The sequence below is a fragment of the Piliocolobus tephrosceles genome, chromosome 6, assembly GCF_002776525.5.
Source record: "Piliocolobus tephrosceles isolate RC106 chromosome 6, ASM277652v3, whole genome shotgun sequence".
Classification (NCBI taxonomy): Eukaryota; Metazoa; Chordata; class Mammalia; order Primates; family Cercopithecidae; genus Piliocolobus; species Piliocolobus tephrosceles.
The window spans coordinates 144,199,306-144,223,473 of record NC_045439.1 but is presented as its reverse complement, the minus strand read 5'-3'; the positions used below and the strand labels follow the sequence as shown (position 1 = coordinate 144,223,473).

General features: G+C 36.3%; 1 protein-coding gene across 5 annotated transcripts in view; it reads right to left on the bottom strand.

Annotated features, from left to right (window-relative positions):
- The window catches only part of LRRC49 (leucine rich repeat containing 49), a 204,209-nt gene that overhangs the window by 64,954 nt on the left and 115,087 nt on the right, over positions 1-24,168 (bottom strand). For all 5 annotated transcript variants that reach the window (XM_023220694.1, XM_023220692.2, XM_023220695.1 and 2 more), the window contains 2 exons: positions 20,313-20,460; positions 3,681-3,764 (listed from right to left, as the gene is read on the bottom strand). In XM_023220694.1, coding sequence (XP_023076462.1) covers positions 3,681-3,764; positions 20,313-20,460 — 232 coding nt within the window. The remainder of the gene's footprint in view (positions 1-3,680; positions 3,765-20,312; positions 20,461-24,168) is intronic.

The following is a 24,168-nucleotide window of genomic DNA, read 5'->3' as shown; positions in this document are numbered from 1 at the left end:
TCTTTAGGAACTTAATTTTATTAAAAATAAATATACAACCAACTAGAGATTAAAAATTCAAAATCTGAAATTTTAATTTCACAGAAATTTTTACATACTTAATGTTATCTGAGGTTTTAAACAGAAATTTATATGCCTCTAACACAGTAAGAAAAACCTAATGATATTTCAGTTTTTCTACTCAATAATTAAGACTGGTAAGGTGAAATAATCTTGGAGTGTGGAAGGGAAGGAGTTGATCAATGTTCCAAGTTTCTCAGAATAAATTACAATGTCTGAAATTTAAAAATTATTCTCTAGACTATTAAAAGAAATTGTACTGGGTTGAAGTGTCTCTAGATAACTAGACCATTCCAGATGAATAGGAAAGAAATTAATTCATTATAAGCAATGGATGCCTTAAGGTAGTGGTTCTCAAATTTCAGGGTACCTCAAATCACCTGGAGGTTAAAACGATTGCTGACTTAGAGTTTTTAGAATAGTGTTTGAGAATTTGAATTTCTACCAGGCTCCTAAGTAATCTAATATTGCTAGTTCATGGACCTCACTTTGAGAACCACTGACTTACAGCATTGGAGCTCAATCCTCTCATAGAAACCCTGTTGTGAAAAAGCAGATCTAGACTACTAAAAGAAATTGTGCTAAATTGAAACGTTTCTATTCAATTTATATACATTAATAGAAAAAAAATCCCTATTCTGGTAAAGTTTCCATTATCAAAAGATACTACTTAATTACAGTTTATCAATTAGATCAGAATGCTGAAAATAGACTTTCCTTTTCCTCTTTACTAAGACAACAATCCTGCATTGAAAAATCAGCTGAGTGTGACACTGACCCCTCTTCACCTGCTGGCCCTGGAGCCAGAGAAGGCTAGTAGGAAGATTCTCTGTCTACTCCTTCAGTACATGTAGAATAATTCTTTGTAGTTGTACCTGTTTGCATATATTTGAGTAATTTTTGGTTATCTAAGATTTTAGCATGTATGCATGACATTAGATAGGAATAAAAAGTGATATGGCTTGTTTAATTAAAACTAAAGTTTTAAAAGTTCTATTTCTGATTTAAAAATGTTTTTTGGGGGAGCACAGTGGTGCATACTTGAAATCTCAACTACTTGGGAGGCTAATGCAGGAGGACTGCTTGCAGGAGTTGAAGGCTGTAGTGTGCTATGGTCACACCTGTGAACTGCATTCCAGCCTGGGCAACACAGCAAGACCCCATCTCAAAAAAAAAAAAATGTTTTGGGCCTGGCTTTCTTTTTTTCTGCTTTTTGGTGTTTCAAATTTGTGTGCACAATTCAGCGGGTTATATTTAATATGCATACACTTTGGGGACTTTTTGACATTCTATGCATGTGCTCCTTACATAAAGCAAGTAGAAATCTGCGATTTTTAAATAAAAATATTTCCCCCTATTCTATAATAAAAAGGCTTCTTACCTTAAGGAATTCTATTTAAGTTACTTGCTGATGACTATGTCAACCCAATGTTTAATCTAAGCAACTCTGTTTGTTTTTTTTTGTTTTTTTTTTTACTCAGTATCAAGGCCACTTTGAAAGAGGCCAGGGCGGTGAGTTAATGGATGACGGTTCTCACATTGGCTTCATGCATTTGAATTTCTGGCTGGCAGGGGTAGGCGAAAGAAATATTCGGAATGAGGTAGATATAGCAGTGCTTAGAAAAAGGGCATAAAATATCTTTAGACCACTGAGTATGCTAACAAATTTATAACAAGATAGTCTTTGAAAATGCAAACGTTTTCCTATATTAGTGCCAAAGTTAAGCTTCTTTAATTTGGGTTATTAAAATCAGATAATTACCAGGTTGACTAAGAGAATGATTAATTTTACTGGGGCCAGGAAAAGGGAAGATATATTTTAAGACAGGAGTATAGCCTGTCTTAATGTCAGGTGGGGATTAACGGCTGACCAGGAGGACACATAAGGGCTCTGGGCATCTGTGGAGGAAAAAAAAAAAAAAAAAAGAAGCAAAAGAAAGGTTAGAGAATGCTAGAGATTCTGCAAGGCATAAGGGGGTACCCAAAGCAAAGTGTAAAGATCACAGAGTCATTTGGGGTATCAGCAACAATTATGTTTCCAATAAATGGCCAAGTCTGTGCTAAAGTGACAAATATTTTAGAAGGTGCTAAATTCCAATTTCTGCCATTTGAGTCTATTTTTCATCGTCCAGGCAAGACCACACCAGTATATGCCATAAGTTTCACTTTCCTTCACTTCTAAGGTTACAAGGAAAATAAAAAGATAGAAAAGCAACAAGGCAGAAGACAGTATCTATACACTCTTCCTGTACCCAATCCATCCCATTTTCTTTTTTTCTTTTTTTTTTTTGCATTCTTCTTTTTTTTTTAAATTGTACTTTAAGTTCTGGGATACACGTGCAGAACGTGCAGATTTGTTACATAGGTATACACGTGCCATAGTGGTTTGCTGCACCCATCAATCTATCATCTACATTAGATATTTCTCCTAATGCTATCCGTCCCCTAGCCCCCTGACCCTCTGACAGGCCCCGGTGTGTGATGTTCCCCTCCCTGTGTCCATGTGTTCTCATTGTTCATCTCCCACTTATGAGGAGAACATGCAGTGTTTGGTTTTCTGTTCCTGTGTTAGTTTGCTGAGAATATCCATCCCATTTTCTTAATCATCAATATCTAGAGTTGCATGAGCAATCCTCAGCAAATGCTGAGGGTCTGTTGTATCATGATTCCAAATCTGAGCTAGGGCTAGAACCTAGGTCTCCTGATTCCCCCATGCTTTTCCCCTTACTAAAAATAAATATAAGGAGTAAACCTCGTAACTAAAGACTCCTATTTAGTGACATTTTGTTTTGTCTCACTTATTTTCCTCAGGCTGGACTTAATTCCTGGACTCAAGCAATCCTCTGTCTTAGCCTCCCAAGTAGTTAAAACTTCAGGTACATACCACCTTGCTTGGCTAGTCATTTCTTTTGAATTCTGAGTGCCATTTTAATTTTAAAAAGAAAAGCATCTATATAGAACATGAATGAGTAATGATAATCAGGGTGATGTCCTTAATTTTAGAACATAGCATGATACATATTATGAACTATAAACTTTCAGCTGTCTTTACTTATACTTTGTGATGTTAATATAAAATATTTAAAAGAGAATATTTTATTTAAGGAAATTAATATCTGCTAAATCACTTAAAACCAGTTTACAACAAATTTGCATTCCTAAGTTCCACAAAATCTTTATCACTTCTATACCATAAGCTTTTTAAATTTAAAAAGCTATCATTAAAAAAAAACATAGCAGAGCTCATTTAAATATATCAGTAAAGATGACAGTCAATTACAGTACATTCCAAAATGAAGTGAATATGCCATGGGATACACAAGATGATGCACTGGTATGAACTAAAAGTATTATAACTTCAATGATATTTATTTTTCATCTCTTCTTTTTAAAACTAGCTTTTGTATTTATTTTATAATGTATGTCATACTGTATTTCTTAAGTACAGGTTTACTTATAGATAATAACTTGTAAAACTTTTAGGGGTGCATACATTCTGTTGATAGGAATAAAAAACTTACAAAGTTTAGAAACCACTTTTCCAGTAGACTAGCTAGCCAGCTTTGGGGTATGTGTGTCTATGTGTGCACACACATCCACGTAGACATCAGAGAAAATACCTTAAGCAAAGATTGTTTATGACTTTCTCGCTTCTTCTCCTCCTCTTTTTTGGCTAAAACAGATGCCATACGCCTTTCTTCTTCCTAAAAGACATTTTCCAAAAAGTATTATGAAGAGTTTAACCATTTTTTAATGTTAAATATCATTGGTCCTATTAAGTACAGTTTTCTTCTTGAGAGGCATAGTATTTGCTAGCAGAAAATACACTCAAAGAAAAAGTTAGTATGTTTCTCTTTATTTTCTTCTTCCCTCCTAATGCTAAAAATCTGTGCATTCCTAACTCTGTTCCCAGCTCTGGAGGTGACGTGAACCTAGCTCATACAAGAAAGGAAAAAGAATGAGAAGAAAAGGAGATGTATGTTTGCATAATTTTCCTTTTGTACTCTGTGCATCATGGTTCCACATAGGTTTAAACTTTCTATCATCAAGGTAAGAAGGATAAAAGTAATACATCTAACAATATTGACTGGATCTGTGATAGAAAATCAGAACTTTTTTGATGAAAAAAACAAGGGTAAATATCTTTTAAAACTCCAATTATATTAATAAATTATTCTCCATTAATATAATTACTTTTGGTTTGTTTTTAAGTTGTGTTGCCCAGTCTCATTTTTTAAATTCTAAAAGCTATGAAATATAGCATGATGACCGTAGTTAATAATCCTGTACTATAATCTTGGCATTTGCTAAGAGAATAGATCTTAAATGTTCTCACTACAAAAAAAAAAAAATAGATAATTAGGTGAAGTGATAGAAATGTTAACTAACTTGATTGTGGTAATCATTTTATAATATATATCAAATCACCACACTGTACATCTTAATTATATACAGTTTTGTCAATCATACCTCAACAAAGCTCGAAAAAGTAGAATCGACAAAATAACATAGACAGTTTACAAAAATGTTTAAAAATCAGTCATAATCCCATACACCTAACTCAAATCTTACAATTTCTATGTATCAGTTGATAATATTCACTATGAGCAATTTTTTAAAGGTTATAATCTATATACACAATCTAGATCATTTTTCCCCCGAAGACTGTCTGATTTTAATAAATTATAACCATGTAATTTTTAATTTTCATTACCAAAAGATTTGCAGATTCTCAAAATGATAAGATAATTTGAGAAAACAATTTATTCATAAAAGACAAGCTTGAAAACATCTTCAGAGATAGGAAACCATAACAAGTAACTTAGCAGATTTGAAGAATTACTCTTTTAGAAACAAAAAATTCTAAGAATTGAAATTTAAAATTCAACAAAGGGAGATTTAATAGCAGATTATACACAGCTGAAGACAGGATCAGTCAACTGGAAAATAAGAGGATGAGAATGTTTTCTATATGTTTTAGTATCACCCTACATACTTCTCTATCATAGCACTTAACCTGTTTCATTTTAATTATTTCTGGTGCTATCCCTCATGCCTTCCACGCCATAAAATAAGCTCTATGAATGTATGAACCATGTCTGTTCAGTAATTTATTAAACCTGAAACTGCTACATCAAATGGTAGACATATTTCTATCCTTTTGATATGTCTGCAAACTGCCCTCCATAAATGCAGTTCTAATTTACACTCCTACCAGATTTCAACATTTGATTTAAAACCTGATGGTTAGTCATGAAAGCTGTTCACCAAATATTCTTGTGTCTTCACATGTCCAAGACACATTGTGAGATAGCACTTCTAGCCCCCTTGAAGTTAGATGTGGCCATGTGACTTGCTTTGGCCAATGTCATATCGACAAAAGTGACATGTATTTACTTCTGGTTGAAAACTTTCAAAGACAATGTATGATACAACTATTCTCTCTCTCACCTTGCTATAGCACCTGCAAAATTCCACAGGTGGGTACTTCGAAAGCCTGAGTACTAGAATGAGGACAACACAGAGCAAAGATCCAAAATCACACATCATAAGCAGACAGGTATTAGAAGCCTGAAATAAACTTTGTTGTTTTAATTCACTGAAGTTAAAGAAGTTGTTATTGCAGCACAATCTAGCCTATGCAGACCAGTATATATATGTTATATTAGAATTAAAAAAGGTCAAAGAGACTATGAAGATGTGTTCTAGAGGATGGGCCATTATACATGCTCCTGAAAACAAAGAAAAACTCTAGATTAAATAATTATATTTAAAAATGCACAAACAGAAACCAACACAGAGTTAAAAAAGAAAACTGAGAAAGCATACACTAGACAACTCTAATTTTAGAAATAAGGAGACGAATGCTCCAAGACATTAGTAACTTATATGAGGTCACATAGCTAGTGACAAGGCCAGGATCAGGACCAGAAGCCATGGCCTGCTAGAAACAAAATTCATATTTTTTTATAATAAAGATATTTAAATTAATTTTACTGATTTTAGATAAAGAAGAGTTTAGAACTCAGAAGTGATCTGCCATATGTTTTAGTTGTTTTAAAGAAAATGGAAATGGAAATGTAATGTAATTTTAGTGACTTTTAAGTGTCTTTTACAATATGGAAAATAATAATAGGAATTATTATTTTTTTAAGACAGAGTCTTGCATCTTGCTTGTTGCCCAGGCTGGAGTGCCGTGGTGCAGTGTCGGCTCACTGCAATCTCCATCTCCTGGGTTCAAGCAATTCTCATGTCTTAGCCTCCCGAGAAGCTGGGATTACAGGCATGTGCCACCATGCCAGGCTAATTTTTATATTTTTAGTGGAGACAGGGTTTTGCCATGTTGGCCAGGCTGGTCTCAAACTCCTATCCTCAAGTAATCTGCCCACTTCAGCCTCCCAAAGTGCTGCAATTACAGGCATGAGCCACCAATGCTCTGCTGGAAAATAATTATTCTTAACTTTTAAAAACTAAATAGAGGTAATGAGGAGAAATAAACTAAATTAAAAATGCAGAACTTTGAATCCTAGCTTCACACAATAGCTGGTTTAATAATTCTGTTAAATTCTTTTATTCAGTAAATACTGATTTGGTACCTACAGAGTACAATGTATTTCAGAATAAAGTGTTTAAAAGAGCAAAATATATTGATGTTCAATTGTTGACTCATCTATAAAATGTGAACTAGAAACAGATTGGTTTTTCAAAGAGCCAATTTCAAACAGTACTGGAAACCGTATGGATCACGTACTACACATACTTATGAGATGATTTCATCAGATTTTTGAAAAGAATTTGAGCTTCTATTAAAGGCAGTAGGGCTTTAAAGGAAAGCTAAACCTTGGAAAACTGGATTTACACCAAATCAATTCAAATACTGAATGTTTTAAGGAATTTATGTATCTGAGAGCTATATTTCAGCCCAAATAATTACTGAGTAACTAAACTTAGAAATAAAAATAAACCTCTAATTGTGAAGATAAGTTATAAATCTGTTGGTAAGAAAGAAAAACTAAAATTCTGGCATCTTCTTGATAATAGTCCAATTTCTGGGACAAAAGCCATATTCTTTATACAGCAAAAAAAAAAAAAAAAAAAAAAAAATTAAATAAGTTGGGGGGAATCTGGGACAAAAAAACTACTTTTTTCCTCACTTCGTTTTGGCCATGTACCATGTAGACCCAATATAGAAATGATTTCAAGTCAATGAAGCCATGCAGTGATTTAACAGGTGTTTGATAACCTAGATTATACTTTGTCAGCAAATATTAAGGCCAAAACAATGCATATATTACACAAGAAAATTTGATCCAAAATAAATAATAGTAGTCCTAATATAGGCAGCAATTTATTTTATGAAATTTTAAAAATCAAATGGCAAAGTGTGTTTTAACCATATACTTTAGTTATAAACATTATTTTCTTTGAACATATAAAATATTAAAACAGACTTTAAAATCATAAGGTTTTTTCCCTCAAAGAGATGGTCAATAATTTTTACTCAAATAATCACTTTTAGCAAACAAAACTGACTTTTTTGCAGGGTCACACCTAGTGTTAGAGTGAAGATTAGAAGTCATGTCCCCTGACTTCTGGTCCAGGGATACTAGCTGTAAAATACTGGGGAGGGAAATAGCCAGAACAGGGTAGGTTATGTTGCTGTAACAACTTCAAAACTTTCACTGGTTTATGATTTTAAAAAAGTTTAGTTCTTGATCACGCAAAGAACACTGCAACTGTCTTCAATGTAGTAGCTAAGTATTCCTGAGTGCTACGATCAGATGGCATCCTCAACTTTATATAGGCTTCCGCAGTGACTACCACATGGGAAGGAAGCATGAGAATTACGCTTTTAAATGCTTCTGCCTGGAAATTATAAACATTACTGCTCACATTTCATTGGCCAAACATCTTCCCGCATGTCAAAAAGGAGAGGAACCAAAGCATATTGGTGAACATTAAGTAATGTCTACCAAAACAGAAAACTTACACCTGAGATGAGATGAGCTCCATTTTTTTTTTTTTTTTTTTGTGAAGAGCAAATTGTAAACAAGTTCACACTAAGCCAATTAAATGTGAGCTTGAGATGAAAACTTTAGACGTTGTTTGTTTCTGAATTGTGTTGTTGTTTTGTTTTGAGACAGGGTCTCATTCTGTCCCCCAGGCTTGAGTACAGTGGCAAGATCTTGGCTCACTGCAGCTTTGACCTCCTGGGTTCAAGTGATCCTCCTGCCTCAGTCCCCCAAGTCTCTGGGACTACAGGTGCGTGCCTCCACACTTGGCTAAATTTTTTGTATTTTTTGTAGAGACAGGGTTTTGCCATGTTAGCCAGGCTGGGCTTGAACTCCTGACCTCAAGCAATCTACCTGCCTCAGCTTCCCAAAGTGCCAGGATTACAGGCATGAGCCACCATGCCCGGCCCTGTTTCAGAATTGTGAGAATACTGCCTGCATTCACAAAATGCTGCCTTAGAAATAAAAAAGAGAAAATTCTGCCTCCCAGAATTTTCTATACAAGGGTCCTTGTTCTAGCCCCTCAACATGTGTCTATTCTCTCTTTTTGTGAATACTTGTGAAAACAGGTGAAGATCACTGGGATATCTTCCTTATGTCTTCTCCTTTGTCAACTGTTCACGTCAGATTCTTTGGAAATGCTCTAGTTTGTTGTCTGCCCTCTAAAACTAGTAATAGTTCAGGTGTAATCTGACCATTGTAGAAAAAAATGGGATAAGACTGTCTCCATTTTCTGAATTCTCTTTTTCCATAAATGAATAGTTTTAAGCCATATTAACTTTTAATAATCACATCTCATAATTAATTCAACTTGAATTTGGCAATTCCAAGTCACTTTAACACATGCTGCTAAGTCTAATCTTCTATAATACTACATTTGTACTAAGAATTGTTTTGCTTGATTGTTGTTATGGAATAAAGTCCAGGATTTTCAATTCATCTATTTTTTTATGTAGTTAAATTCTGCTTACTTTTCTAGACTAGGCATAAACAAACTTTTTTCTGTAAAGGATCAGATAGTATAATAAATATTTTAGGCTTTGTGAGCTATATGTGATTTCTATCTCATATCCTTCTTTGTTGTTCTTTCTTTCTTTCTTTTTTTTTTTTTTTTTTTACAATGCTTTGAAAATATAAAAACCATTATTAGCTTGAGACTTGTACAAAAAGTGGGCTGCCAGATGGATCTAGCTCATAGGCTGTAGTTTGCCAGAAGCTGTTCTAGACTACGGAGGTACTTTTGGATTCTCATTTGATCAACCAATATATCAAGAACTCTAATTTCTCTAGTTTCTGTCATTCACATACTTTACCAGAATAACGAATATTTTCTCTTAGACATTAATAAAAATGTGAATAGAATGGGCCGGAGGAAAAAAGCCTCATGGCATGCCAGTACAGATTTCTCTAAAGGCTAGCATTAATCCATTACTTCATATTCTGTAAGTACACTTGAATCAAAAATCTACATAACCATGTCATATAATTTACTCAAAATGATGCCATGAAAGACTTTGTCAAATGTTTTACTTAAATACCAAAACACTGTCTATAGCACTCCTCTGACAAGGTTTATTTGTAATTTCGAGGGTAGGAAACTAATGTTTTTTCTGGCATGAATTGTTTTTTAGTGAGCTAATGCTGCCTCCTAGTGACCAATTCCTAAGTACTCACAAACCATCTTTTTATTTTATTTTATTATTTTCTTTTGAGACAGAGTCTCCTTCTGTCGCCAGGCTGGAGTGCAGTGGCGTGATCTTGGCTCACTGCAACCTCCAACTCCCTGGTTCAAGTGATTCTCCAGCCTCAGCCTCCTGAGTAGCTGGGATTACAGGCACACACCACCATGCCCAGTTATTTTTTGTACTTTTAGTAGAGATGGGATTTTACCATGTTGGCCAAGATGGTCTCAATCTCCTGACCTCATGATCTGCCCACCTCAACCTCCCAAAGTACTGGGATTACAGGAGTGAGCCACCATGCTGGGCCACAAACCATCTTTTAATAATGCAATTTAAATTTATTTCATAATCAACATCAAGTTGACTGCCACAATTTGTGGAATTTATATTCTCTACTTTTGAGATAAGAAAACCCACCACGCTGCAAAGTCACTGTAACCAGACTGCCTCTCTACATTCCTCCTCTCTGAGCACAGCATCTCTGAAAGAAAGGCAGTAGCCACACTCAGGGGCTTATAGATAGAACTCCCATCTCCCTGGGACAGAGCACCTGCAGGAAGTGGTGGTTGTGGGTGCAGCTTCAGCAGACTTAAATGTTCCTGCCAGCCAGCTCTGAAGAGAGTAGCAGATCTCCCAGCAGAGCGCTCGAGCTCTGCTAAAGGACAGACTGCCTCCTCGAGTGGGTCCATGACCCCCTTGCCTCCTGATGGGGAGACACCTCCCAGCAGGGGTTGATAGACACTTCATACAGGAGAGTTCCGTCTGGCATCTGGCAGGTGCCCCTCCGGGACGAAGCTTCCAGAGGAAAGAGCAGGCAGCAATATTTGCTGTTCTGCAGCCTCTGCTGGTGACACCCAGGCAAACAAGGTCTGGAGTGGACCTCCAGCAAACTCCAGCAGACCTGCAGAAGAGGGGCCTGACTGTTACAAGGAAAACAAACAAACAGAAAGCAATAGCATCAACATCAACAAAAAGGACAACCACGCAAAAACTCCATCTGAAGGTCACCAACAGCAAAGACCAAAGGTAGATAAATCCACGAAGATGAGGAAAAACCAGCGCAAAAAGGCTGAAAATTCCAAAAACCGGAATGCCTCTTCTTCAAAGGATCACAACTCCTCACCAGCAAGGGAACAAAACTGGATGGAGAATGAGTTTGACCAACTGACAGAAGTAGGCTTCAGAAGGTGGGTAGTAACAAACTCCTCCAGGCTAAAGGAGCATGTTCTAAGCCAATGGAATGAAGCTAAGAACCTTGAAAAAATGTTATAGGAACTGCTAACAAGAATAACCAGCTTAGAGAAGAATATAAATGACCTGATGGAGCTGAAAAACACAGCACAAGAATTTCATGAAGCATACACAAGTATCAATAGCTGAATCGATCATGCAGAAGAAAGCATATCAGAGACTGAAGATCAACTTGATGAAATGAAGCGTGAAGACAAGATTAGAGAAAAAGAAGAGTGAAAAGGAATGAACAAAGCAGCCAAGAAATATGGGACTATGTGAAAAGACCAAACCTACATTTGATTGCTGTACCTAAAAGTGACGGGGAGAATGAAAGCAACCTGGAAAACACACTTCAGGATATTATCCAAGGGAACTTCCCCAACCTAGCAAGACAGGCCAACATTCAAATTCAGGAAATACACAGAACACCACAAAGATACTCCTCGAGAAAATCAACCTCAAGACACATAATTGTCAGATACACCAAGGTTGAAATGAAGGAAAACATGTTAAGCACAGCCAGAGAGAAAGGTCGGGTTATTGACAAAAGGGAGCCCATCAGACTAATATTGGATCTCCCCGCAGAAACGCTACAAGCCATAAGAGAGTGTGGGCCAATATTCAACATTCTTAAAGAAAAGAATTTTCAACCCAGAATTTCATATCCAGCCAAGCTAAGCTTCATAAGTGAAGGAGAAATAAAATCCTTTACAGACAAGCAAATGCTGAGCGATTTTGTCACCACCAGGCCTGCCTTACAAGAGCTCCTAAAGGAAGCACTAAATATGGAAAGGAAAAAACAGTACCAGCCACTGCAAAAACAAACCAAAATGTAAAGACCATCGACACTATGAAGAAACTGTATCAACTAATGGACAAAAAAACCCCACTAGCATCATAATTACAGGATCAAGTTCACACATAACAATATTAACCTTAAATGTAAACAGGTTAAATGCCCCAATTAAAAGAAACAGACTGGCAAATTGGATAAAGAGTCAAGACTCATCGGTGTGCTATATTCAGGAGACCCATCTCATGTGCAAAGACACACATAGGCTCAAAATAAAGGGATAGAGGAAGATTTACCAAGGAAAATAAAGCAAAAAAAAAAAAAAAAAAAAAAAAAAAAAAAAAAAAAAAAAAAAAAAGCAGGGGTTGCAAACCTAGTCTCTGACAAAATAGACTTTAAACCAACAAAGATCAAAAAAGACAAAGAAGGGCATTGCATAATAATAAAGGGATCAATGCAACAAGAAGAGCTAACCATCCTAAATATGTATGCACCCAATATAGGAGCACCCAGATTCATAAAACAAGTTCTTAGAGACCCACAAGGAGACTTAGACTCCCACAGAATAATAGTAGGAGACTTTAACACCCCATTGTCAATATTAGATCAACGAGACAGAAATTTAACAAGGATATTCAGGACTTGAACTCAGCTCTAGACCATGTGGACCTAATAGACATCTACAGAACTCTCCACACCAAATCAACAGAATATACATTCTTCTCAGCACCACATCACACTTATTCTAAAATCGACCACATAATTGGAAGTAAAACATTCCTCAGCAAATGCAAAAGAATGGAAATCATAACAAACAGTCTCTCAGACCACAGTGCAATCAAATTAGAACTCAGGATTAAGAAACGCACTCCAAATCGCAAAACTACATGGAAACTGAACAACCTGCACCTGAATGACTACTGGGTAAATAACGAATTTAAAGGAGAAATAAAGAAGTTCTTTGAAACCAATGAGAACAAAGATATGATGTACCAGAATCTGAGTGCTAACACAGTGCTTAGAGGGAAATTTATAGCATTAAATAGCCATAAGAAAAAGTGGGAAAGATCTAAAATTGACACCCTAACATCACAATTGAAAGAATTAGAGAAGCAAGAGCAAACAAATTCAAAAGGTAGTAGAAGACAAGAAATAACTAAGATCAGATCAGAACTGAAGGAGATAGAGACATGAAAAACCCTTGAAAGAAAATCAATGAATCCAGGAGCTGGTTTTTTGAAAAGATCAACAAAATAGATAGACTGCTAGCCAGACTAATAAAGAAGAAGAAGAGAGAATAATCAAATATACACGATAAAAAATGATAAAGGGGAGATCACCACTGATCCCAAAGAAATACAAACTACCATCAGAGAATACTGTAAACACCTCTATGCAAATAAACTAGAAAATCTAGAAGAAATAGATAAATTCCTGGACACACACACCCTCCCAAGACTAAATCACGAAGAAGTTGAATCCCCGAATAGACCAATAACAAGTTCTGTAATTGAGGCAGTAACTAATAGCCTACCAACGAAAAAAAAGCCCAGGACCAGACGGATTCATAGCTGAATTCTACCAGAGGTACAAAGAGGAGCTGGTACCATCTCTTCTGAAACTACTCTAAACAATAGAAAAGAGGGACTCCTCCCTAACTCATTTTATGAGGCCAGCATCATCCTGATACTAAAACCTGGCAGAGACAAAACAAAAAAAAAAGAAAATTTCAGGCCAACATCCCTGATAAACATCAATGCAAAAATCCTCAATAAAATACTGGCAAACCGAATCCAGCAGCACATTAAAAAGCTTATCCACCACGATCAACTTGGCTTCATCCCTGGGATGCAAGGCTGGTTCAACATATGCAAATCAATAAATATAATCCATCACATAAACAGAACCAATGACAAAAACCACATGATTATCTCAACAGATGCAGAAAAGGCCTTTGATAAAATTCAACACCGCTTCATGCTAAAAACACTCAACAAACTAGGTACTGATAGAACATATCGCAAAATAATAAGAGTTATTTATGATAAACCCATAGCCAATATCATACTGAATGGGCAAAAGCTGGACGCATTCCCTTTGAAAACCGGCACAAGACAAGGATGCCCTCTCTCACCACTCCTATTCAACATAGTATTGGAAGTTCTGGCCAGGGCAATCAGGCAAGAGAAAGAAATAAAGCATATTCAGATAGGAAGAGAGGAAGCCAAATTATCTCTCTTTGCAGATGACATGGTTGTATGTTTAGAAAACCTCGTCGTCTCAGCCCAAAAACTCCTTAAGATGATAAGCAACATCAGCAAAGTCTCAGGATACAAAATCAATGTCCAAAAATCAAAAGCATTCCTATACACCAATAATAGACAAACAGCAAAATCATGAGCAAACTCCCATTCACAATTGCTACAAACAGGATAAAATACCTAGGAATACAACTTACGAGGGATGTGAAGGAGCTCTTCAAGGAGAACTAAAAACCACTGCTCAAGGAAGTAAGAGAGGACACAAACAAATGGAAAAACGTTCCATGCTTGTGGATAGGAAGAATCAACATTGGGAAAATGGCCATACTGCCCAAAGTAATTTATATATTTAATGCTATTCCCATCAAGCTACCACTGACTTTCTTCATAGAATTAGAAAAAATTACTTTAAATTTCATATGTAACCAAATAAGAGCCCACATAGCCAAGACAATCCTAAGAAAATGAATAAAGTTTGAGGCATCATGCTGCCTGACTTCAAACTATGCTACAAGGCTACAGTAACCAAAACAACATGATGCTGGTACCAAAACAGATATATAGACCAATGGAACAGAACAGAGGCCTCAGAAATAATGCCACATATCTACAACCATCTGATCTTTCACAAATTTGACAAAAACAAGCAATGGGTAAAGGATTCCCAATTTAATAAATGGTGTTGGGAAAACTGGCTAGCCATATGCAGAAAACTGAAACTGGACCCCTTCCTTACACCTTACACAAAAATCAACTCAAAAGAGATTAAAGACTTAAATGTAAGACCTAAAACCATGAAAACCCTAGAAGAAAACCTAGGCGATACCATTCAGAACATAGGCATGGGCAAAGACTTCATGACTAAAACACCAAAAGCAATGGCAACAAAAGCCAAAATTGACAAGTGGGATCTAACGAAACTAAAGACCTTCTGCACAGCAAAAGAAACTATCATCAGAGTGAACAGGCAACCTACAGAACAGAAGAAAATTTTTGCAATCAATCCATCCGACAAAGGGCTAATATCCAGAATCTACAAGGAACATAAATTTACGAGAGAAAAACAAACAACCCCATCAGAAAGTGAGGGAAGCATATAAACAGACACTTCTCAAAAGAAGACATTTATGCAGCCAACAAACATGAAGAAAAGCTCATCATCACTGGTCATTAGAGAAATGCAAATCAAACCACAATGAGATACCATCTCACACCAGTTAGAATGGTGATCATTAAAAAGTCAGGAAACAGCAGACGCTGGAGAGAATGTGGAGAAATAGGAATGCTTTTACACTGTTGGTGGGAGTGTAAATTAGTTCAACCATTGTGGAAGACAGTGTGGCAATTCCTCAAGGATCTAGAACTAGAAATACCATTTGACCCAGCCATCCCATTACTGGGTATATACCCAAGGTATTATAAGTCATTCTACTATAAAGACACATGCATACATGTTTATTGCAGCATTATTCACAATAGCAAAGACTTGGAACCAAAATGCCCATCAATCTTAGGCTGGATAAAGAAAATGTGGCACATATACACCATGGAATACTATGCAACCATAAAAAAGAATGAGTTCATGTCCTTTGCAGGGACATGGATGAAGCTGGAAACCATCATTCTCAGCAAACTAACACAGGAACAGAAAACCAAACACTATATATTCTCACTCATAAGTGGGAGTTTAACAATGAGAACACATGGGCACAGGGAGGGGAACATCACACAGCAGGGCCTGTTGGGGTATGGAGGCAAGGAGAGGGATAGCATTACAAGAAATATCTAATGCAGATTACGCATTGATGGGTGCAGCAAACCATCATGGCACATGTATACCTATGTAACAAACCTGCACATTCTGCACATGTATCCCAGAACTTAAAGTATAATAAAAAATAAATAAATAAATAAAGTAATATTGCAAAAAAAAAAAAGGTTAGTTCATCTTACCTTTCAGTTGCTCCATTATTCTATACCCCTACCTAGACACAACTCTCAATGGCTCAGCGATTTATTCAGTGCTCTAGATTAAGGACTGCCAAACTCTAGGCCACAGGCCAAAGTCAGCCACCTGTTTTTCTAAATAACATTCTCTTGGAACAGAGTCATGCTTATTCATATATGTATTGCCCATGCCTTTTTTCATACTACAATGGGAGAACTGAGTAGTTTCAACAGAGAATATGCAGGCCCCAAAGACTAAAATATTTACTATCAGGTCCTTTATAGATAAAATTTGCCAACCCTTGCTCTAGATGTGGGCCTGAGTTCCAACTTATTTATTCACCTATCCTAAGTTTCACTTTTATCTTATTAATCTTTATGTAATCTTTACAAACTAAAACCCATTCTTCTTAAGAAAGATAAAGCAAAATAGGAGTTGAGGCCAGTGATAGATGGCATCGTATTATCTCTTGCCATTCCTCTGGATCAGATGCCCAGAGTCTTACTCTGATTAATCTCCTTGCTTCTCATCTCATCACCCGTCACATCTTCTCCAATCCATCTTCAAGGCTGAACCCAGAAAGACAGTCTTCTTAATAGGCAAATCCAATTTAACTACCTTAAACTCTTCAAGGGTTTCTCCTACTATGTCCAAGACAAAAATCTAAACTCCTTATTATGATATAAAATGCCCTAGCCCTTGCCTGTCCTTGCCTGTCAGACATACTTGTCTCCCTCTATGCCCCTCAGCCATGTACATTCAATGTTTAGCCATTTTAAACTGCTATCAGCTGCTATATTCTTTCAGCTTCCTTCTGCATTTTGCATGCCTTTATTCTCCACAAATACATTCTCCTTCTTCTTTACCACTCTTAAAGTCTTGAGTCAATCATTTTCTCCTTTGGAACTTTTTTGTTTTTCAGGTAGATTTGGGATTGCTTTGCTCTTTGATATCACTTTGCCCTGAGTATAAGTGTGTTGACACAAACATATATCTCTATTGAACCATCTGGCAATCTCATCTCTCTAGACTGCCATTTTGCATTGTAATCCGGCTGCATGGTTGCCTCTGCAGATGACTGCAAGTAACTTTAGAGCATGAACTGTGATTTTGCTCTTTTCATCTATATTGTCTAATATATATCCTAGTACAGAAACTCCTGAGTTCAAGATACCTAAGAATCTCAGGGATTTTTTCCCAGTGCCTCTAGGCCAAAAGAAATATGTGACAACTCTGTTTACTAAATAGTTAGGTCCAAACAATTTAGTACGTATTCATGGTCTAGCAATTTAGTAGCAATTAAAAAATAATATATGTAAATAGAAAGAAAAAAAATTATATCATTTTTAAATAACCACAACTACTTATCAATGGAATGTGTAGAACCAGGAGGATGTTATACAACTTCTCAAACAGAGAATCATATTGGACACTGCCACCCTCATTTCCTGTTCCACACTGATTTTGGCAAGGTATTTATTTTTATTACAACAACTACTGAAAATTCAGCTTTTCAAAGAGAGGATGTGATTGAAAGAAATATAGTGTGAACTAATGTTGAAACGGTAAACTGTTTGAGCTACTAATTTGCTCACAGTCTCACAGATGTCAAATCTCACTGTGTTTCCCTTGGAAGTTAAAAATAGTCACTCCCTATGAGTTCACTGCAGCATCCTCTGCATACAGTTTAGGAACCACTGCCCCAATGCACAGAAGTTCATTAAATATTTGTGTAATCCACCACAGTGAGAATGTTTATATGGTAATTTACACAAAAATTCAATTAAGATATTGTTTCTTGGCCGGGCGCGGTGGCTCAAGCCTGTAATCCCAGCACTTTGGGAGGCCGAGACGCATGGAATACAAGGTCAGGAGATCGAGACCATCCTGGCTAATACGGTGAAACCCCGTCTCTACTAAAGAATACAAAAAACTAGCCGGGCGAGGAGGCGGGCGCCTGTAGTCTCAGCTACTTGGGAGGCGGAGGCAGGAGAATGATGTAAACCTGGGAGGCAGAGCTTGCAGTGAGCTGAGATCTGGCCACCGCACTCCAGCCTGGGGGACAGAGCCAGACTCTGTCTCAAAAAAAAAAAAAAAAAGATATTGTTTCCTAAAAAGCAAAAATAGTTATTGGTATCAGTAAACTTTTTCAGCCAGATAATAAATATTTTGAGCTTGTAGGCCACATAGTATCCATAGCAACTACCTGACTCTGCCATTGCAGCATCAAAGCAGACATAGATAATACATAAATGAATGGGCATCACTGTGTTCCAATACAACTTTATTTACAAAAACAGGTAGCCAGCTCATAGGCTATTTGCTGACATTTGTTATAAAAAGTCCTTTAAAAAGGTACAGTTTCCACATTAAAATTACTAAAAAGTTATAAACAAAAGGTGAGACTAAATACCATAAGTCCATATAGATATGAATGAATGAATAAATTTAAATTTTTATGAGGAATGGGATTACAAAGAGAAAAAGAGAAATTTCACAAAGAAAAGTTTGACAGAAATCTTCCTAAAGTAGGCATCCTCAATAAAGAGATAAATATGAATAACATGTTGTAAAACATGCTGGTCTAAGATGCAATGAGAAGAATACAAAATCACTAATATGATATTAATGCCAAAAACCTATAAGTAAAAATTAATCATGAGGAAACATCAAAAAATCTGAATTGAGGGTCATTCTACAAAAAAACTGACCTGTAATCTTCATAAATATCAGTCACAAAAATCAAAGAAAGAATGAGAAATAGTTCCAGAAAAATGATGACTTTAGAGGCATGACAACAAAATTCATCTATAATGCAATGTATAATTCTAAATTGCATCTTTATGCTATAAAGAACAATATTGATATAACTAGTAAAAGTTGAATGTGGTGTGAGAATTAGATGTTAGTAATTTGTAGGTGCCAGGCAAGAAAGCAGAATGGTTTCTGCCCTTAAAGACTATATATTGTTTGGGTAGACAAGACTGACAAATAAATTCACTATGAGGAACATACCACATAATTAAGTACTAATTTATATAAATGAGCTAGCTCTAAATCTTATCCCACTCATCTCAACCTCATTAGAAAGAGCAATTTAAGAAGTAGCAAAGATGCTTAACTAAGAAAGACATGGCGATAAGGGTAAAGAGTCACCACAAAAGTATGAAACAGTGTTGACACTATAGAGCCAAATTAACTAAGAGGACAAAGAACCATAGCTCCACCATGGAATAGAGAGAGAGGCAGAACCCTAGAAGACCTCCGGTATCCATCAATTCATCCACACTTTTAGCTATTAGCTAGCCACCTTAGAGGTCCACAGTATTGCTGAGGCATAAATGAAACCTGCACACATTGTGATCCTAATATACAAAGAAATAGGTCAGTTGGCAACTGCATAAACCTAGGTGATCATCAGAATTCACATGAAAAACAGCAGTTCAGAAGAGAGAAAATAGGTAGAGGCTTAGGGTATTTTTCTAGGTCAGAGACTATCGAACTGAGATTATTAAAATGCATTTTCTAATAACAAATAAACCTGGTCAAAGAAACAAAGTTAAATAAGTTTATTTAATTACAGAACTTCTTGGAGCCTATAATATGCTAATACACATTGTACACCTAAAAAGAGGGGGATATTATGCATAGCATTCCACTTAGATCAGAAACCATATTAAAACATCTAAGTGTAGAAAATATCTTAACATGGAGATAAAATGAATAAAAAGAGGTAGCTACTTTGGGAGGTATAACATCAACAATAACAACTACATACAAATGCCTCCTAAGAGCCTCGCAGTCTAAGGTGTAGTACCTTATTTTCTAAGGTGTAGTACTTTATTTTATCTTCACGACAACACTATGACATAATTCTGATCCCCATTTTACTTTGAGTAAAATGAGGTATACAAAGGTTAAATACATTGTCAAAGGCCTATGGCTAGAAAGCAGTCAAGCCAGAATTCAGATGCAGGCAATCTGGCTCCAGTGTCCATGCTCTTAACCACTATGCTTTGTAACTTAACAAAATTTTCACTCATTCATTTCAAAATAAATTATTAGTTGGATATTAAGCAAGAATGAAAAATAAACATGATGATTAATTTAAACAGAAGACTAGGAATTTTTAAAGTCCTGCTCAATTAAACTGAGGATGGGGTCAGGCAGTAAAAACTACATAACTGCAATTATGAAGTATACAATCATGATAACCCATAGTTCAGTAAAATTAAGAAGCATTTCAAGCAAATAATATGCCCCCCAATTTCCTAATCCACACTAAGGACAACAACATGGTGAACACTTTGGAAGGGTTCTCACCGTGATTCTCTTCATATCTAGCTGGCGCAGCTGCATCATATTCTGAAGGACAGTGTGTTTGTACCATGACTCTTGAGCTATGGGATTGCCATCAAAGGTGATGTCAGAGAGGGAAGAAGAGTCAGCAAGGCAGGAAACACTGTCAAAACTGCAGGAGAGACAGAAACCACTGGATTATTCTGAGTTCTTAAAATGATGCTTTCATTTTTAATAGACTTTATTTTTAGGACAGTTTTAGATTTACAGAAAAATTAACAAGATAGTACAGAGAGTTCTCATATACCCCATACCCAGTTTCCCCTATTGTTAACATCTTGTGTTAGTCTAGTACATTTGTTACAATTAATCAACCAATATAAACATATTCTTAGTAGCTAAAGCCCCTATTTTATCCAGGTTTCCCTTAGTTTTTATCTAATGTCCTTTTCCTGTTCTAGGATCCTATGGAAGATACCATGTTACATTTAGTTGTCATACCTCCTGAGGCTCCTCTTGGCTGTGACAATTTCTCAGACTTGCCTTGTTTTTGATGACTTGACAATTTTGAGGAATACCCATCAGTTATTTTGTAGGATGACCCTCTATTACGATTTGTCTGATAATTTTCTCATGATTAGATGGAGGTTAAAATAACTCCTTTTTTTTTTTTTTTTTTTTTTTTTTGAGACCAAGTCTCACTCTGTCATCCAGGCTGGGTTTCAGTGGTGCAATCATAGCTCATCCTAACCTCAAACTCTTGGGCTCAAGCAATCTTCCCACCTGAGCAACCGAAGTAGTTGGAACTACAGGTGTGTACCATCATACGTGGCTAATGTTTTACTTTTTATTTTGTCTACAAAATGAAAAGGGTCTCACTATGTTGCCCAGGCTGGTCTTGAACTCCTTGGCCCCCCAAAGTGCTGGAATTAACAGGCATGACCACTATGCCCAGCTGGTATATATTATTAATATGACTTATTACTGTTGATGTTGACCTTGATCAACATGTTCAAAGCTGAGGCTGAGATTATGTTCTTCAGGTTTCTCCAATGTAAAGTTACCATTGCACCCTCTCCTTTTCATACTCAACTATTTGTAAGGAAGTCACCATGTGCAGCCCACACTTAGGGAGTGGGAAGTTAAGCTCCTCCTCCTTGAGGACAGAGAGTCTGAACTCATGTATATTTATTTTATGCTTTGGGTTATTATCCAATACAATTTTACTATTTTGTTGTTCAAATTGTTCCAGCTTTGGCCATTGGAAGCTCTTTCAATTGGCTCCTATTCCCCTTTGGCTCCCATCGATGTGGATTTTTTTTTTTCTTTTTCTGAGCACTTTCTTACTTTCTGGCACTATAAGATTTTCTAGACTCAAGTATTTTCTAGACTAACTCCTGCCATGGTCCTAGAATCAGCCGTTTCTGAGGAGCCATAGTTCATTTTATTGGAGGCTAGTATTAGAAACAAAGATCTGGGGGCTAAGTGTACTTCTTGCTACTGTGGGGTCATTTCCTTTAGTCCCTCTCAGCTGACACAGCAAAAAAATATATGTGTGTACAGAAACCTATGTATATGCATATATTTATAAATATTTCTCTAAGTAACCATCTGTGCCATCTGTGTCTATATTAAGCTAAAGATGAGTTCATACTGATGTTTCCAGCTCTAATCCATCACCAAATGAACCATTCCAGCCTCTTTCCCTTGCTTATCTGAAAGTTTCTACTTCAACAAGAAGTTTGGCTTCAAACCATCAACTCTCCATTTACTTAATTATTCAATTCCAGTATGTATGTATAGAGGTATCAGAATTTTTAATGTGTACCCCCAATGAGAAACAACTTTTATCAACTAAAGTACAATGATTAGGTGTAATTGCTTTTGCATTTAGTCTTACAGGCTCATTTCCAAAGTTTCTTAGGTCAGTGCCTTTTCCCCCACCCCTTTAGGGAGGTTGTTTCATATATTTGTAATGCAGTTAGATTCTCTTGTCAGTCTGCATTCCTTTCTGAGATCCTCTAAACTCCTAAGTGATTTTTTAAAATTTGCATATATTAAGGCTTACTTTTTATTATGTAAATTTCTACAGGCTTTGACAAATGCTCAATGTCATGTATCCATCATTAAAGTATCTTAGAGAACCGTTTCATGACACCAGAAAAATCTGCTGTACTTTAGCCATTTGATCTCCTCTCCTCCTCCCAAATCACTGGCAACCACTGATCTTTCTACTGTCACTACAGTTCTGCCATTTCTAGAATGTTGTATACTTGGAATCATGTAATATGCAGCCTTTTCAGATTGACTTCTTTCACTTAGCAATATGCATTTAAGTTTCATCCATGTCTTTCTGTGCCTTCATAGCTCATTTCTTTTCCTCACTGAGCAATATTCCATTGTATGGATGTACCATAGTTTCTTTATCCACTCACCTACTGAGGACATCTTGGCTGCTTCCATTTTTTGTTGATTATGAATAAAGCTGTTGTAAATATTCACCTGCAACTTTTTGTGTGGGCATAAGTTTTCAACCCAAATGGATAAATACCCAAGAGTATAACTGCTGGATATTACAGTAAGACTATGTTTATTTTAGCTTTGTAAGAAACTGCCAAACTGCCTGCCAAAGTGGCTGTATCATCTTGCAATCTTAACAGCTCCCCATCCTCACCAGCATTTGCTATCTGTGTTCTGGGATTTCAGCCACTCCAAGAGGTACGTAGTGGTATCTCATTGTTTTAATATGCAATTCCCTAATGACAAAAGATGCTGAGCATTTTTTCATATGTATACTTGCCATCCGTGTATCTTCTTTGTGTTTTCAGTTCTTTTGCCCATTTTAAATTGGATTCTTTTTTTTCTTACTGGGGAATTTTAGGATTTTTTTGAAAATTTGAATACAATTCTTTTATGAGAAATATGTTTTGCAAATATTTATCCCAGTCTGTGGCTTGTCTTTTCATTCTCTTAACAGTGTCTTTCACAGGACAGATGTTTTTAATTTTAATGATGCCCAACTTAACAATTTTCTCTTTCATGGATCCTACTTTTTGGTCTTGTATCTAAAAACAAATTGCCAAATCCAAGGTTGTCTGGATTTTCTCCTAAGTTTTCTTTAGAAGTTTAATAGTTTTGTGTCTTACAGTTAAGTCTATGATCCATTTTGAGTTAATTTAGTGAAAGGTGTAAGGTCCCTGTCTATATTCCTTTCTCTTTTTCATATGGACATCCAATTGTTCCAGTACCATTTGTTGAAAAGACTGTCCTTTCTCTATTGACTTGCTTTTGCTCCTTTATCAAAGATCACCTGACTATATTTATATGGGTCTATTTCTGGCCCTTTTATTTGGTTCCATTGATATATGTGTCTACTCTTTCACCAATACCACACTGTCATGATGACTGTAGTTTTATACGGGATCTTTATTATGTAGCTTTGAAATGATTTAAACACTTAGTTTATTTACTACATGAATGACACATGTTTTGCTGTGATAAGAACATGAAGTTTAATTCCTCTCCCTGTAAGAATGTTCTATCACTCCTCATCAGACCACATACATGAGTTATTGGGCTCAACTCCTGGACTCTAAAAACACATATAAACCCAGGATTTTGACAGATTGGTAACTTAGGCTTTGTCAGGGCTACTCTATGTCAGACACTTCTCCAAAGACCAAAATATCAGACTAGCAGGGTTGCTGTCTGGCAGCCTTTGAACTATCCTCCAAAGCCCAGCAACACTGGCACTGCTTGCTAGTGTTGAGGGACCTTGCACATTGTTATGGATGTACCCTGTGGTGATCAAACCATCCCTCCTGAAACCACATAGAGAAAAGTACTCGCCAAACTTTGATTAGACTTTACATCTGCAGAG